Source organism: Dunckerocampus dactyliophorus, chromosome 7 (genome assembly GCF_027744805.1).
Source record: "Dunckerocampus dactyliophorus isolate RoL2022-P2 chromosome 7, RoL_Ddac_1.1, whole genome shotgun sequence".
Lineage (NCBI taxonomy): Eukaryota > Metazoa > Chordata > Actinopteri > Syngnathiformes > Syngnathidae > Dunckerocampus > Dunckerocampus dactyliophorus.
Genome location: NC_072825.1, coordinates 20974058 through 20990841, shown reverse-complemented (window position 1 = coordinate 20990841; position 16784 = coordinate 20974058). Strand labels below are relative to the sequence as shown.

Here is a 16784-nt window from a genome sequence, read left to right as displayed (position 1 = left end):
TTTGACACGTTATCGAATGAGAGTGTTGGACTAAAGTAGGTTTTGCCAGGTCTTCCTGTACAGGTATTATCCATTTCTGTTCAAAATATTTTAATCTTTGCTCACATTTATGAATAACCACCCTTAAAGAGGATTTTTGAGTAGTGTTTTTGTTTTCAAAAGCAGCAGTGCACGGCAGTCATATAAAGAATAACATAGTGCTTCTGTTTTAAATTGTGACTATTACTTTATTACTGTGTAGCGTTTACATCATTTAAGAGTAATAAATAGTGAAGGGAGACGTCCGGCCCCAACCTTATAACTTTCTTGACTGTGGCCCCAGAAACTATTTAGTTGCTGATATTTGTCATTTGTCCAGCAAGGGGCGTCGTTTACAACCGCACCCTTTCCAAATTGTGTAAATACTCCATACCTACTTAGCTGTCGTTCAAATGAATCACAAATGATCGATTTAGTGTATTGTGGAGGAAACACAACTGATACAGCCAAATTAAAACATCTTCTAGAACGTTCTTAAATGGCATGGACATCACTTGTTTTGTTTACAAACGCCTCCGGTTCGACTTCAAGTTTCAAACGCATTCCAAAATTCCAACGGCACGTGAAGTACACACGTTATACGCAAGTCGTGATTGACAGTCTACTGTGGCGCTTTGTACCAACATATCGACTTACACACGGCTCCTTAAAGGTCCTTAAAAATTCCAAAGTGTGGTTTACTCTGTCTATGAAAACATATTAATTGTCAGCGTAATTAACGGTGTTACATTTTTATAAAACAGCCACGCAGCGACATGGTTGCTTTGAGCTAGCGAGTGCTAGCTAGCTCAGCAGTGGTCAGTGCATGGCCACGAAGGAACCAGTATTGACTTTCTCCCACTCAGGCAAGCACTTTTCTTTTTATATTTTACTTACAGTCGTCCAACAATATCGGAAAACATAGTTAGCGTTGTAAACGTTTCATTGCTGTGCACGCTTCGATTGGTGTTAGTAGTTTATGCTAGCTGGCCTACGTTAAGAACGCCTTTATTCATGCTAATTTGAGGTTTAAGAGACATTTCAAAACTCCGCAATTGTTAGGCACAATGACTGCAGTTATATCATGTTAATATTCAAAGGATAAATGCCTTGTTCCATTTTGCATCATCAACCTGTAAGGTGGACTGAATTAAGTCCACAAATACAGTACTTTCATAATCTACTACATTTGACATCTTTGAATACTACATTTCAGTAGTTTTTGCAAATACTACACCCTTACTTTACGACTGAACAGGGATGTCCAAAGTTTTTCCACATATAAAAAAAGTGAAGGATGCAGGGACCGTTTTGGTAGTTTTCACCTTTTACTAAACACGAGCATCAGTTAAATACTGTACAGGGTGTCAGTAAGGCTGGAGACACGGGAAAAATGCTTATTTTCAAGAAATGACAGTTTCCTTTAATTGGAATATGAACAAATAACATCTTCGTTATGTTTTTCAGCATTTGTGATGCTAAGGTTGATGCGCTTTGCTAGAGTTGTGTGAACTTCTTGTAACTTTAGGGACACCTTGATATTTAAGAAACGACACAAAGTACATCCCAGATTTGTGTTATAAGTGCCGAAGCGTATAGTTATCAGCATTAATGTGATCATATTTAACATTCATTCAACATTTAAACTTTTTATTCCTAATATTGCCTTTTTTGCAGAAACTTTTTTCCTTTTCAGTGTAGCCCTATTTTACCTGGACAATGTTGTGATACAGGCCACATTGCAGGCCCTCGAGCCTGACTTTGGACACCCCTGGACTAGTGGTTTTGCAGTAGTTTCTCACAAGTAAAAACCACTGCATGAAGATCAGCGCAATTGAGAAAGTGATTTATTTGTGGTGATGTTGTCAATATTCCATGTTATTCCATGTGCTATTTTGCATAACATATTGATTGTCTTAACTAAAGCTCGATGAAACTTCCTCCATGTTGTTAACGTTCGTTGTCATTTCAATATTTATTAGACTGATGTCATTGTGAACAAATTTCCAAATGGATCACGTATTTGTATAAAACAGGTATTGACCCAGCATATCTTGTTGAAAGAATACAGTATATTTAAAAATGACAGTATATAAAGTTAGTCCGGTGCATATTTTTTATGACATACAACCTTTTAATCACTGTTTAATCCACAGATTCATGACATGGGGAGTAAAATTTCCTTCAGCAGAAGAAGCAGTGACCAATTCACAGTCTCGGAATTAACACCTGTGACATCACGTCCTCGTAGTTCCTTTCATGTACCCACAGACTGCAAACAGGTAGCTAGTTTGTAGGGCATATATGTTCATCCATCCATCCATTTTCTCATATTCAGGGTAACAACATAGGCTGGAGTCTAACACGAACTACACACTGAACTCATTCAGAATGTCACAGTATTAGTTGGAATTCATGTTTCGTTCAATGAACTGCAGCTCCTCAGTGTCGGCAATGATGCTATCTCCACTATGCTTCACTGTACCAGTTATCTTGGTACTCACTTGTGTTGGCAGCTATTTAGACAATAATGCCTGTGTGTTGCGTCACTGTCAGTGGATAATCTATACAAACTGTACACTGACTGCTCTAAAATACACTATATCTAAGTTTCATTTCAATAGTATTGTCTCTTGAGAAGATATATTGTAATAAAAAATGGTTGCTGAAATGTGAGGGGAGTACTCACTTTTGTGAGATAGTGTATGTAGTCAAACCTGTCTTAGCGGCCACTTTTATGAAACGGCCACCTGCCTATAGCGGCCACTGAAAAATCCCCCGCGGCAAATTTACATGTTATAGACCCTGTGTATAGCAGTAACCTGTCCAACGCGGCCACCCCTTTTGTCTCCCTTGGTCAATATCTGACCGCATATAGCGGCCAAATTACCGACTCAAAAGTAGAAGCTTCATGCACGAAAAATTTTGTTTTTCAATCAATGAAGCCGTCGTGTGTAGACTTTAATTCCGTCTTAATTCCGTCTTCTTTTGAGCTTGCTATTTCCTGGTCAAACATGTAACTTTAAGAGCATTTGCACCAAAACATTACCGCAAAGTAGGCTGGGAACAGGACGCGCTCCCAACGACGCAACAATTTAAAAAAAACATACGCTAGCATGCATGCGGCAGCGGGAGCAAAACTGAGTTGGGTTGTACTTAATTGAAGTATTTTAGAATGTACTCACGTTATTTTTCATCAATCCTCATCCACAAATCCATCAAAGTCCTCATCTTCTGTATTTGACACAAAAAAGCCGTCTTCTTTTCCGTTCGCTACAAGTCTGTTAACTTGTCAGTGTTATTCAGCTCCGAAGCAAAGAAGGAAACTTCTCCTGTTGATTCTGCCAACTTTATTTATTGAACGTGGCCACCAGAGCGCAGCTCAGCACACACACACACACGTCTCGTCTCTCCTTCCTGCTTACCCACAAGCCAAAGGTTAAACAAGCCCCACTACATAGCTGTCCAGGCAATGCCTGTAACAAGTGACACCGTTTATTTCCTGGTGTGAGACAATGTGCACTGGTCAATACTGTAATGCCGCTTGTTGTGGGGAAGGAGAGACTCACGTCGCCGATGCACTTTAATGGCTTTATTAACAGCGGAGAACACTGCAGGACTTTACATCCACGCCAACATAAACACACTTCCCAACTCTCTCGAAACCCATAGCTAGCACTGAGCCTAGCGCTCCTGCTCGGGACACCCACCGTCACTTCCCGTCACTTCCTGATGAACTAAAGCTGTAATGACACTCTGCCGTATAAAAAGTAAAATATTAAAAACAAGCGTAAGACATTACTAGCACAGCTTTGTTCTGTGGGTCGTGGATAATAACAAGCCTAGTAGTGCTGTACAACTTTTATCCGCAGTCCCACAGTGCCCTCTACTGGTCAACATTATTATTATTTTTTCCCCCTTTTTTTCTCTTTTTTTTTCCTCTACTGGTCAACATTCAAACCGGACCCCAACCTGTCTATAGCGGCCACTTTTGCAGTCTCCCTCTAGTGGCCGCTATAGACAAGTTTGACTGTACCTAAATTGCCAATGATTCGCAAATACACTCGCTACTCCAAAAGTTATGGTGTTGCACAGTGTTCACAGCATACATTTTAGAGTTAAATGTATGATTATGGTTAAAGTACTGAATGATTATTCCTGCTCCTGATACTTTTTGTAAGGCTATGTTCTTTTCTGAATAAAGAAAAGCCTGGACATGTATGAATAATGTAAGACCCATGTAAGACAAGGGTATCTGTAAAGCTGTTTTCCACTAACTGCCACTGCTCTTTGCATACTTGTTAACAGAAGTCAGCACAGGCAAGCAAAGTGAGTAACTGACAAGGATTAAAACATCAACACCATGTCAGAGGTGAACTTGATACCATTTTCGCAGTTAAGCATAAGTACATATTCACAATAAAAGTTATCTGAATGTACTCTCCACATGAAGCAGATATCAAACTATGTTTGAATGAAAAACTGTCACACGTTAGCAAGCACTTTGGTGATGGAGGCAATGAAAAATGTGACTGTTGAAACCTGTAACAGAACCAAGACTTAAGTGTGTGACTGTAATTAGTGGTACAAATTATGATTAGTCAGTGTGATTGTCTTCATGGATGTAGTGTTGTATTCATGTGTCTGTGAATATATTTGTCATGTACAGTACAGTGCAATAGTCTTTCATCACCATATAAAACTAGAATGTAATTTAGTAGGGCTCAGACCTCCACTAAGGCTGAATTGTTAACAACGTTGACTTTGTCGTTCATGGAGAATGACAAAAAGGTGGGTGCCCATTATGGTGGGGGTTAGACTGTTACTTGGTGCCATAGTGACTCAAACTATGACTAGAAGGGTGAGGTCTCCCGATGGACACAAACGAATGGGTCTTTGTGCCTGGGCCCTAATAATACATATCTGTACTTGCCTCCTTATCCAGATACTCACCAAAATGTAATGTAGTCTTCCTTGGTCCATGTGCCAGCCCTCTACTAAGTTTGGTGGATTTTGGTTTTGTATTTTTAGTGTAACCTGGCCTTCTGTTTACTCTTTTACTGTGTCAGAATGACTGTGGAAAAGATAATTGAAACAATAAAACTAGTGGTGGCCTAAGACTTTTGCAACAGTACTGTACACTACCAGTCAAAAGTTTTAGAACACCCCAATTTTTCCAGTTATTGATTGAAATTCAAGCCGTTCAAGTCCAATGAATAGCTTGAAATGGTACAAAGGTAAGTGGTGAAGTGTCAGAGGTTTAAGAAAAAAAAAAAAAAAAAAAGGTAAGGTAAGGTTACCCAAAACTGAAAAATAATTTGTATTTCAGAGTTATACAAAACGGCCTGTTTCAGGGACCACAAAATGGGTCAACAATTTAAAGCTGTTCTGTAGAAATGGAGGTTGATCAAGCCTTGGCAGTTGGTGCAACTACTTTCTGGAGTACTTACTATCTCCTCTGTCTGCAGAAAAACAGTGTTCGGAACACACTGTACTATATGTGTACTATACCCTTGTGAACATCAGTTGAACAGCATTGTACTGGAGAAAGTAATTTGTGTCTACAAAAATGGCAAGAGAAAGGGGAACGAGAGACAGACCATCTGAACTCTTTAGGTTTTTCCTCTAGAGAAATTGGTGTGTTCTAAACTTTTGACCGGTAGTGTATATGCCACCGTGTTGATGGAGTAATAATAGTAATAATACATTTTATTTAGAAGCACTTTTCTTAAAACTTAAAGGCACTTTATAATAAGGCAAGAAATGAAATAAATACAATGTACAATAAAGAAAAAAAATACAGGACATATCCAGTTTAAATGACAATAACTAAACATTGAGTAAAATGGGAGCATTAAACATTATAAGCAAGTTTGGAGAGATGGGTTTTAGCAGAAGTCTTAAAGGTGCACAGGTCAGTGCAGTTACGGGCGGGTGCGGGGAGAGAGTTCCAGAGTTAAAAATTGGCTTCCCATATTGTTGTATTGTAGATGTCAGTATGCATACATCACATTTGCATGCCTTTACTTGTAGCCTGGACTTTAAGAAAGAATCTAATACTGGTGATGTTGATGCCTTTATGTTTGTTTTTCCACAGGAATCTGGCTGTACCGTTGCCAGTGAGGAGAACCAGGATTCCAAATGGGGCGAAGAATCAAAAGTAACAAATCTGAGTGAGCCTTCACCTGAATGCCGTTCATCAGAGACTCTAAACTCTGAAGGATCTATTGATACCAAGCGGCAACCAAATGAACCTGTTGTCTCACAGGTAGGGATGGAAGGACAGTCTGAAATAACACCGGCGAGTGTGTGCAGCTCAACATGTGGACAACATATGGCGATTCAAAATAAACTTGGGTGTCCTGAAGAAATAAAACCCTTGTTGAATAATGACAATGTCAAAGCAGATTTTGACCAACTTGTGGCAACTCAACACGAAGAGATAAGCCATACAGTACCCGTGCCAACATGCAATGGTGAAACTGTGTCCAACAATTCTGGAACCTTTGCACTCTCTGATGGACAAGCAGAAGATGATGTTCCATTGCTGCCGAAAAGAAAAAGAGGAAGACCAAGGAAAGCCCAATTTTCACCTCTTGAAACTAGTGTTTCAAAGGTTCCGATTGGTGATAATTCTAGTCCTACACGGAAACTTAGTAGTAGGGAACAGGCAATGGATGAAAACACAGATGTCATTGTTGGCCCAAAGGAAACAGAGGTCTCCCCGACTCCTAAGAGAAATCAAAGAAGAAGATCAAAGTTCCGAATCAATCAGAAAGTCCCTGCTAAAGTGTCCAAATCGGACCTCTCACAGGAAAGTGTTTCCCAGTTAAACAAAGAGACACACTTAGTCAAACAGGGGGTTGAGGATACTGAGCAGGTTCATCCACATGGAAACTCAAGCCACCTGTCCCTGTGTCCTGTAGCGGAAGAGACCGTTAAACAGGTGGAAAGACATAGTGAAAATGTGCAGTTGATACCAGATGGAAATGGAGAAGACTTGTCCCTGCAGTCTGCAATAAAAGGGACCGTTGGACACATGGATAGCGGCCATCAGCTGGGTCATTCAGATGGCGAAGTCCATCGCATGACCCCACAGTTTGTGGAGCCACAGCTGCTTGACAGAAATGAAGATGTTGTGCCACAGATCTCCATTCCAGGAGCTCAGCATATATTTGAAAACCCCAAAACACAGCCAGTGGATGAGAGTGGCCTTAAAGAGTCAGAGTCTCTGAGCAGTCTCTACAATTCAGAGGCCGCTAACCTTCCACAGACTACAGGGCCAGGTTGCAATGACATTGTAGCATCTTCTGCAGTACTCCCTGAAACTGAAATCAAACTTGAGAGCATGGAAGTAGAGCTGAATCAATTGGATCCTGTGCCAAAGTCAAATAATCGTGCATGTTTAAAAAATACCAAAATGACCGGTTCTGAAAAGCTAAGCCATCAACAAATCACTTTCAGGCGCAAAAGAGGCCACAAGAGAAGACGGAGATTACCTAACGTTTTGCTGCAGGAAGCTGATCCTAAACTAGAAACAGACAACACAGAGGCCAACATAAAAATAATCTACATCCGTAAAGGGTCGAAAACTTTGCTGAGATGTGGCTTCTGTGGTCGCACGTATAATTACATGTCTCAGTTTGTTATACATCAACGTGTTCATACAGGCGAGAGACCCTTTGAATGCCCTGAATGTGGTAAAGGTTTCAGCAAGAACTCCAACTTAAATCTTCATCTAAAAACGCACATGAAGAATATCTCACGTAAAGAATGTACATATTGCAGAAAGAAGTTCTCAGAAGACGAGTATTTAATCCACATCAAGATGCATGCTGAAGCGCTGGAACAAGAAGAAGTTTTGAAAACGGAAAACCTGAGCATAGATATTAACCCTGGTAAAACTCCTGAGAGAGCTTTGTCCTGTGACAGGAATGAAAGCAGAGTGTGTCAATTCTGTGGAAAGTCCTTCAAATTTCAGTCTGCGCTTATTAGACACGAACGCGTCCACACTGGGGAGAAGCCTTACAAATGTTATCTCTGTGGCAAAGCCTTTGCCCAGACCTATTTCCTCCATGTGCATGAGCTGACCCATTGGTCGGTGAAGCGCTACAACTGCACAGGTTGCGGAAAGACCTTCAGTCATTACAGCAATGCAAAAAATCATACATGTAGACCTCCTGGAAGCAACAAGCCTAGCAAACAGATAGCAGGAACGTCTTTGCTAACTTACACATGCCCAATTTGCAAGAATATTTTGGACAGCCTGCCGAAGTTAAAAAAACACATGAGAGGTCACATAGGGACAAAGCTGTATCACTGTTTGCATTGTGACAAGCTTTTTGGTGAGCTGTCTGAATTTAATGCTCATTGTGGTCACTGCCACAGAGAGAAAAACACTTCTGCTGTTGCAGAGGGAGAGAGAATGTCATTAGTAGAGTACACAGAGTCAAGACATAATTTTTTATCACAGGACAAGTCAGACGCCCAGCCTACAGGAAGTTGTGAAACCCACAAACGAGCATCCTACCAAATCAACCCCAAGATAGGTTCCTCTAAGTCAACGAAACCATTCCAGTCAACTGCACCAACTCACCAGCTATCGTATTTTGTGTCCAAGTTGAACAAACTAGACAACCGATCGGACCCCAGGAAGTATTTATGCCCCAGTTGTGGCCGACTCTTCAGGCACATGGGCAGGCTTCGAGCCCACATGCTTACTCACGCTCGCCAGCAAAGTTACACCTGCTCTTGCTGCGGTAAGACTCTTGAAAACTGGACCAAACTGTGGCGTCATCAGAGAATCCACCGGCAACGTCGAGGCCGCTTCATGTGTCCCTTGTGCTCCAAAGCATTCCGATTTGTCCAGACGTACAAACAACACATGCGCGAGCACCGGGACTTCCACTGGATTCAGTCAAAGACTAAGAGAGTGTTTCTGCCTTATAATTGTGATCAGTGCCAATGTAGTTTTAAGACCCTTGATTTGCTGTTTAGTCACCAGCTTTGTCATTTCTCAGCAGAGGACATGCACAAAGACTCTGATTTTGACTTGTCCTTTGATGATCAGTGTACACAATCTAATAACTCAACCACAAACCATCATGTAACAACGCTGTGTCATGAACATGAGGACCTTATGTCAACAGTCCATAAAGATCTTTTGCAAACTCTAAACCAAAAAGGCTCACCTCTCCTGACTTTAAATTCATCTGGCGTCAGTTTGGGTAACACTGCCAATAGTCCCAAAAGTAAAAATTTTATTCGAGACAAAGGATCCAGGTGCCACAGATTTGAAGGACAAGTAACAAAAAAGGGCAAAGCACCGTTGAAAACTGCGACCAAACATCCATCCCCCCAAAAAGAGTCTACAAAAGGCCTTAGTTGTGCTATGTGTGCTAATGAATATACAGCAGTTTCAGACCTTTATCAGCATTATTTGGAGCACGCTAGAGGTCAAGTGTAATGGCCTCGTCGGATATACCATGACAACTTTGTATACTGTACTTTAATTAGAACGTATTTTGGACTGAATTAGAGCACAATGTAGCTATAGTTATATTGTAGAAAATATGAGGTTTACCTTTTGTTTTCACTATTGTTTTTGACCATTTCAAAGGTGCTCTTCATCTGTACATTATGGGGCCACAATCAGAAGTTGTTTACGTGACATTGCACTACAAACTGTCTATAAGTAGACTGTCATTCATTGATTATAAAATCTCAAGCTTTGTCCTCATGCTGAATTATATTTTCAGTATGTAACATCAATTTAACGTCAGACAGGCATGCTTGAAAATATGTACACAATAATTTACAAAACCCTCACCCAGAATTGTGACTGAATTTTCTTTTGCTGTTCATTCTACATTTTCCTGGAAAAATACATTTTAACAAATTGGTTTCTATGCTCAATTGTGTATATGTTCACTGCCTATGTGTTTTGTCATCACCAATAAAGGTCTGTTTTGTTTTTACAATCTGTCACTCTTGGATTATTTTGATACATTGGACACATTATAGCAACCTTTTTTTTATTATAGTATAGCTTCTTAAGGGACAATGCTACAGAAATGAGACTCTGATATACCTTACAGTAGTCAGTGTACAGTATAGCTTGGAAAGCAGTATACATATACTGTCTTGTAGAAATAAGTTGACACACAGCCATTATTGTCTAAAAATAACTGGCAACCCTTTGCACTGTCTTAGTTGTCTTGGGCATGTAATTCTCCAGAGCTGCACACATTATTACTGAAATCTTAGACACCTTCTGCTTCTCCACCTGCTCCTTCAGATGCTATATGCTATACTGCTATACAAACTGTACACTGACTGCAGTATATCCAAGTCTCATTTCTATAGTATTGTCCCTTAAGAAGCTGTACTACAATAAAATAAAAAAAAGTTTGCTTTTATGTGAGGGGTGTAGTCACTGATGTAAGGTACTGTATACTGGTATATTCTGAAGATTATAGGTAAAGCATATATTGTGATTTTTGCTTGTTGGATTAAAAAATCCAGTCTAAAATTGTGAGGTAATGTAGGTCAAGTTTCAAGTGGAAAGTACACATTGCAAGAATAAGACAAGAGTTTGTTGTATTTTCTTCAGTTTGTTACTGTCAAAGGTTTAATGAATCAATAGTGCCTCCGAGAGTTTCTTTAGTTGGAAGACATGGTGCTGCGAATCCAGGAGTTGTAATTGCAGACTTTGGCGTAGACACCGGGCTTGTTCCTCTGGGCACAGCCGTAACCCCAGGACACCACACCCTGCAGCTGGCCGTTACACACCACGGGGCCACCAGAGTCTCCCTGCACAGGTACAGAATTGAACGTGTGAGCACAAACGTTTGTGTTTTTGCTTTAAGAATGATGAGTGATCTCCCAGATCATACCTGGCAGGAGTCCTTTCCTCCCTCCAGGAATCCAGCACAGAACATGTTGGAGGTGATCTGTCCAGGGTAGGAGCTCCTGCAGCTGCTGTCACTCAGGATGGGGGCATCCAGGCACCTCAGACGATCAGGGTAGTAGTCTGAAGAAAGGGAAAGAACACACATGTAAGTGTTGATACAGGAACAAGTGACTTCTGAAAATCTGGTTGGTTTTACTGACTTCCAGAGCTGCTGGTGTTGCCCCATCCAGAGATCAGGCAGCGGGTGCCTGATCCGGCACAGCTGGAGGGCAGGGACACGGTACGCACGTAGCTGTTGAGAGTGGCGGGCTTGCTCAGCTTGATGAGCATGATGTCGTTGTCCAGGTTGCGGCTGTTGTATCTGGGATGTCTGATGACCTTAGCGGAGTTGATGAACTGCTCAGTGCCCTCGTTGACCGCGATGTTGTGCTCACCAAGACGCACCTGGATGCGGCTGCACGGAAACACACAGCGGTTAGGTGAAGTTGGCGTGAAGCAGCAGCTTTGTGGAAGGTAAGGCATTCACTTACGACTTGTAGCAGTGAGCAGCAGACACCACCCAGGTGCTGGAGATCAGGGAACCTCCGCAGAAGTGGTAGCCGGCGTTCAGAGACACCTGGTAGGGCACAGAGTTCTTTCTGCACTCATACCCTCCAACAATCTTGTCATCCTCATCATCAATAGGAGCAGCATCTGATGATGAATGATCCAGTATTTTAGTCTTAGAGGTATTATTGTGCACATCATATACTACATTTTTACCGTATGGTTTAATACTTACAAGCCACTGCGAACAGAGCCAGAAGAATGAAAGCCTTCATGGTGACTTCTTTCTGAGCCTCAGTGTCAGCTCAGTTCACCTCCACCACCTTTTAAAGCCTGCTGCCCTTCTCTTATCTGACACGTTTTTTTTTACACCCTTATCTTCTTGACTTACCGTGTGTGAACACACACCTGGAAAGCAGCAGCCAAGTTTTAGTTGCACTCAGATGCGAACATGCATTAAGTAAGACTGTAATCCGTAAACATACGCTCAATTTCATAGATTTATCTTCAAGGTTATTAAATCAACACTTCCAATATGCATTTCTAATATTTAGCAGATTATCCCTCAACTCAACTGTTACCTCTTTAGTTCATCTTACCTTGTTAAATAATTGGACACAGACTTTTTGAGTGTGACTAAATGTGTGATCAGTACAATAAAAAAAAAAATGTGGCAAAGCTGTGGCAACTACAGAGGAATAAAGCTGATGAGCCATACAATGAATTTATGGGAAAGAGTAGTTGAAGCTAGACTAAGGGCACAAGTGAGCATTTGTGAGCAGCAGTATGGTTTCATACCAAAAAAGAGTACTACAGGTGCTGTATTTGCTTTGATGATGTTGATAGAGAAGTACAGAGAAGGCCAGACAGAGCTGCATTGTGTTTTTGTAGATCTGGAGAAAGCTTATGACAGGGTGCCCAGAGAGGAACTGTGGTATTGTATGAGGAAGTCTGGAGTGGCAGAGAGGTATGTTAGAGCGGTACAGGACACGTATGAGGACTGTAAGACAGTGGTGAGGTGTCCTGTAGGTGTGACAGAGGAGTTTAAGGTGGAGGTGGGACTGCATCAGGGATCAGCTCTGAGCCCCTTCTTGTTTGCTATGGTGATGGACAGACTGACAGACGAGGTTAGACAGGAATCTCCATGGACTATGATGTTTGCAGATGACATTGTGATCTGCAGTGAGAGCAGGGAACAGCTGGAGGAGAAGCTAGAGAGGTGGAGGTTTACCCTGGAAAGGAGAGGAATGAAGGTTAGCCGCAGTAAGATAGAGTACATGTGTGTGAATGAGAGGGACCCAAGTGGAAGAGTGAGCTTACAGGGAGAAGAGATCAAGAAGGTGGAGGATTTTAAGTACTTAGGGTCAACAGTCCAGAGCAATGGAGAGTGTGGAAAAGAGGTTAAGAAGCGTGTACAGGCAGGATGGCACGGGTGGAGAAAAGTGTCAAGTGTGATGTGTGATAGAAGAGTTTCAGCTAAAATGAAAGGAAAGGTGTACAAAACTGTGGTGAGACCAGCGATGTTGTTTGGTCTAGAGACAGTGTCAATGAGGAAGAGACAGGAGAAAGAGCTGGAGGTGGCAGAGATGAAGATGCTGAGGTTCTCTCTGGGAGTGACCAGGAAGGATAAGATCAGGAATGAGTACATCAGAGGGACAGCACATGTTAGAGGTTTTGGAGATAAAGTCAGAGAGGCCAGACTGAGATGGTTTGGACATGTCCAGAGGAGAGATAGGGAATATATAGGTAGAAGGATGCTGAGTTTGGAACTGCCAGGCAGGAGGCCTCGAGGAAGACCAAAGAGGAGGTTTATGGATGTAGTGAAAGAGGACATGAAGGTAGTTGGTGTGAGAGAAGAGGATGCAGAAGACAGGGTTAGATGGAGGCAGTTTATTCGCTGTGGCAACCCCTGAAGGGAAAAGCCGAAAGAAGAAGAAGAAGAAGAAGAAGTACAATTAAAAAAATGTCATGAATTGAAGCAGTACAGTAATAAATACGTTTCTAGACCTTTTCTCTGTTTTACCGAAAACTTTATTTTCCTGATTAATATTCATTTAAAGTATAATTTGGATATGATATGCAATTCAGGTTGAAAAGAGGTCATGTTTCTTTATGTCCAAGACAAACTTTCTAAAAAAATTATGCATCGAGATGTTGATAGGTGAAAAAACAATGCTAAATGTGAAGTTATTTGTAAATGATAGTGAAAATTATTTATAGTGTGGCAAAAATTGGTTAAAATGCTTTCCTTATCATAATTCTGATGATTATACCAATTGTCTTTCTTCTTTACTATCCTTTCTGCCATAATGTTGGGGATGAGGGACTCCTTGAGACAAACCATGTTTATGACCATTCAAATTTGAAATTGCATGTTTTTTCATATGTTTTCCATACAATACATTTCCATTTTGACAGGAGTACTGCTAAATAATAGTAGTAGTTATTTTCAGATTTCAAAAAGCAACTTTACTCTAAAATCTACCTCTTTATATTTAGTTCAGGATTTACTTCTACCATTTACAATAACTGTGCTTGTAAATTATGCTTTTGATCAGCTACAGTGTTGTAGACATTGTGTAAAAGCATTTTTGTGTTAGCATTAACACAAAACTTTTATTGAGCTTGTCGTTCTGCACGACATTTTTAAAAGCTTGTGAGTGTTCTGTTGTGACCTCACTGAAATATTTTGTTATTTATGTATCAATCAATCCATTACTAAAGCTCAGAGACATATTTAATGTTGGTATTTAATAGTACCAATATTCACTCTTTGTTCAGCACTTGCTGGCTGGGACTGAAAATGATCATAATTTACTGAAGCATTCCCCTTTTGATTTATGCAACTCATATCCCTATTGAGTAAATTATCTTAACATGCTAAATGTGAGGCACTTAGTAAAAGACAGAAAACATATAATAATGTATGAAATCTTTATTACATAAACTCAACTTTATGCAATACTGTCATGATTTCAGTGTCACACATGGGCTGATGTTAGATCTCCATCCCTTTAGTTGGAAGACATGGTGCTGCGAATCCAGGAGTTGTAATTGCAGACTTTGGCGTAGACACCGGGCTTGTTCCTCTGGGCACAGCCGTAACCCCAGGACACCACACCCTGCAGCTGGCCGTTACACACCACGGGGCCACCAGAGTCTCCCTGCACAGGTACAGAATTGAACGTGTGAGCACAAACGTTTGTGTTTTTGCTTTAAGAATGATGAGTGATCTCCCAGATCATACCTGGCAGGAGTCCTTTCCTCCCTCCAGGAATCCAGCACAGAACATGTTGGAGGTGATCTGTCCAGGGTAGGAGCTCCTGCAGCTGCTGTCACTCAGGATGGGGGCATCCAGGCACCTCAGACGATCAGGGTAGTAGTCTGAAGAAAGGGAAAGAACACACATGTAAGTGTTGATACAGGAACAAGTGACTTCTGAAAATCTGGTTGGTTTTACTGACTTCCAGAGCTGCTGGTGTTGCCCCATCCAGAGATCAGGCAGCGGGTGCCTGATCCGGCACAGCTGGAGGGCAGGGACACGGTACGCACGTAGCTGTTGAGAGTGGCGGGCTTGCTCAGCTTGATGAGCATGATGTCGTTGTCCAGGTTGCGGCTGTTGTATCTGGGATGTCTGATGACCTTAGCGGAGTTGATGAACTGCTCAGTGCCCTCGTTGACCGCGATGTTGTGCTCACCAAGACGCACCTGGATGCGGCTGCACGGAAACACACAGCGGTTAGGTGAAATTGGCGTGAAGCAGCAGCTTTGTGGAAGGTAAGGCATTCACTTACGACTTGTAGCAGTGAGCAGCAGACACCACCCAGGTGCTGGAGATCAGGGAACCTCCGCAGAAGTGGTAGCCGGCGTTCAGAGACACTTGGTAGGGCACAGAGTTCTTTCTGCACTCATACCCTCCAACAATCTTGTCATCCTCATCATCAATGGGAGCAGCAACTACAAAGCAAGCATAACATTTACATTTAATATATCAAAATCCGATCCTATTTTAATGCCTGCTGGGGAAAATACTCACAAGCTGCAGCACACAGCGCAAGAACAATGAAGTACTTCATGACTCAAGCCAATGGACCGACACAGGAGGAACAAGTGCGGTGGGTTTATATACTGCTGAACTGTCTACGCTGACGTTTCTTTATCTAAGACCCTGTTGTGTATTTTTCCATGTGCTGAGCAACATGTTTAAACATTGATCCACCTGGGAAGTGCACCAGCATGGCCACAATGCAAATTTCCTAGAGGTTGATTTCTTCTAGTCATAAAATGTTATGAATCCTGTTTTAAGATTTCTACACTAAATACAAGTGAAACATGTCCGAAACATGTTATTAAACTTCATTCAAGAAAATATTTATTTTCATCAAATTTATTTTATAAATGACTAAATTTACAAAAGTTACATATACAGGGACAGGCAAAATGATCTGACACATTTATAGGTTAAATAAAAGGCAAATAAAGTAAAACTAAAAAGTGTTATTTTCGAAAAGTACATATAATGCCATTTTTTTCATATAATGCCATTTTGCTTTGTTTCTTTATAATACCATTGTTTTTCGTTTCTTTTTCAGTTGCTGCCATGAATTGGACTGGTGAGCATCGCGCTTTCATTGTGGAAACGTTTATCAAAACAAACGGATATGTAACTGCAACACAACCAGCGTTGCGTTTGCACTTCAATCTTGGTAGACATGATCCCGTACCAGCTCGAAACACCATCTTGTTATGGGTTACCAACTTCAGAGCTACTGGATCTGCATTGAGTGTGTGGACAATAATGGATCCCATTTGACTGGTTTAATTTTTAAAACATAATGAAACAGAATGGCATTATATGTACTTTTCGATAATAAAAACACTTTGTTTCTTTACTTTATTTGCCTTTTATTTAACCTACAAATGTGTCAGATCATTTTGCCTGACCCTGTACTTTTGTAAATTTTGTCATATTTATATTTATATCAAGCAAAAAAAAGATCTCATATGTTTATTACAATAGGTTTTCATATGGTAAATGGAGGGGATTTTATACACTGTCACACTTAAAAAACAAAAAGTCACCTCCATATAATTTGAACATGTTTAGCTTGTTACACAGCTCAGAGATCGAAAAGTAATGACTCCTGTGATAAACATACTGACAATATGCACATATTTTTTTTTTACATTTTACTGCAATGACATCATAAAGTTATATTTGATGAAGCACTTTTTGAAGTTGACTGGGACTGTTCTTAACAGTAAATAAGAAATCAGTTATGCTCTGCCTTGATGCGGAGGTGGATGT

At 40.9% G+C, this 16784-nt stretch overlaps 3 protein-coding genes across 5 annotated transcripts; 1 reads left to right on the top strand and 2 right to left on the bottom strand.

Moving 5' to 3' along the window:
* Positions 1–600: 600 nt before the first annotated feature.
* Positions 601–10000, top strand: si:dkeyp-84f3.9 (zinc finger protein 184). Of its 3 annotated transcripts, XM_054781004.1 has the most exons (4): positions 601–691; positions 783–884; positions 2175–2300; positions 6116–10000. In XM_054781004.1, exons 3-4 carry the CDS (start codon positions 2184–2186, stop codon positions 9482–9484), a joined length of 3486 nt encoding a protein of 1161 aa, XP_054636979.1. In that variant the 5' UTR covers positions 601–691; positions 783–884; positions 2175–2183; the 3' UTR covers positions 9485–10000. The 3 variants fall into 3 exon arrangements, with proteins under 3 accessions (XP_054636979.1, XP_054636978.1, XP_054636980.1); XM_054781003.1 differs by having other exon boundaries at positions 617–884; XM_054781005.1 differs by lacking the exons at positions 601–691; positions 783–884 and having other exon boundaries at positions 2176–4390.
* Positions 10001–10629: 629 nt separating this feature from the next.
* On the bottom strand, positions 10630–11826 carry LOC129184750 (trypsin-3). The gene is made up of 5 exons (XM_054781012.1): positions 11712–11826; positions 11461–11623; positions 11131–11384; positions 10914–11050; positions 10630–10830 (listed from the first exon to the last, which is right to left on the bottom strand). The coding sequence occupies exons 1-5, from the start codon at positions 11749–11751 to the stop codon at positions 10681–10683; spliced, it is 744 nt and encodes a 247-aa protein (XP_054636987.1). The 5' UTR covers positions 11752–11826; the 3' UTR covers positions 10630–10680.
* Positions 11827–14396: 2570 nt separating this feature from the next.
* On the bottom strand, positions 14397–15633 carry LOC129184749 (trypsin-3-like). Its single transcript, XM_054781011.1, has 5 exons — positions 15513–15633; positions 15271–15433; positions 14941–15194; positions 14724–14860; positions 14397–14640 (listed from the first exon to the last, which is right to left on the bottom strand). Exons 1-5 carry the CDS (start codon positions 15550–15552, stop codon positions 14491–14493), a joined length of 744 nt encoding a protein of 247 aa, XP_054636986.1. The 5' UTR covers positions 15553–15633; the 3' UTR covers positions 14397–14490.
* Positions 15634–16784: the final 1151 nt, after the last annotated feature.

What these genes read in the sequence shown, in the direction of transcription:
- si:dkeyp-84f3.9 (XM_054781004.1), top strand. Translation starts at nt 2,184, where the DNA reads ATGGGGAGTAAAATTTCCTTCAGCAGAAGAAGCAGTGACCAATTCACA. An exon ending in TACCCACAGACTGCAAACAG is followed by an intron (nt 2,301 to 6,115) that starts GTAGCTAGTTTG and finishes GTTTTTCCACAG; the next exon opens with GAATCTGGCTGTACCGTTGC.
- LOC129184750 (XM_054781012.1), bottom strand. Translation starts at nt 11,751, where the DNA reads ATGAAGGCTTTCATTCTTCTGGCTCTGTTCGCAGTGGCTT. An exon ending in GCTGCTCACTGCTACAAGTC is followed by an intron (nt 11,385 to 11,460) that starts GTAAGTGAATGC and finishes GTTTCCGTGCAG; the next exon opens with CCGCATCCAGGTGCGTCTTG. An exon ending in CAACACCAGCAGCTCTGGAA is followed by an intron (nt 11,051 to 11,130) that starts GTCAGTAAAACC and finishes CCCTTTCTTCAG; the next exon opens with ACTACTACCCTGATCGTCTG.
- LOC129184749 (XM_054781011.1), bottom strand. Translation starts at nt 15,552, where the DNA reads ATGAAGTACTTCATTGTTCTTGCGCTGTGTGCTGCAGCTT. An exon ending in TGCGCTGTGTGCTGCAGCTT is followed by an intron (nt 15,434 to 15,512) that starts GTGAGTATTTTC and finishes CTTGCTTTGTAG; the next exon opens with TTGCTGCTCCCATTGATGAT. An exon ending in GCTGCTCACTGCTACAAGTC is followed by an intron (nt 15,195 to 15,270) that starts GTAAGTGAATGC and finishes GTTTCCGTGCAG; the next exon opens with CCGCATCCAGGTGCGTCTTG.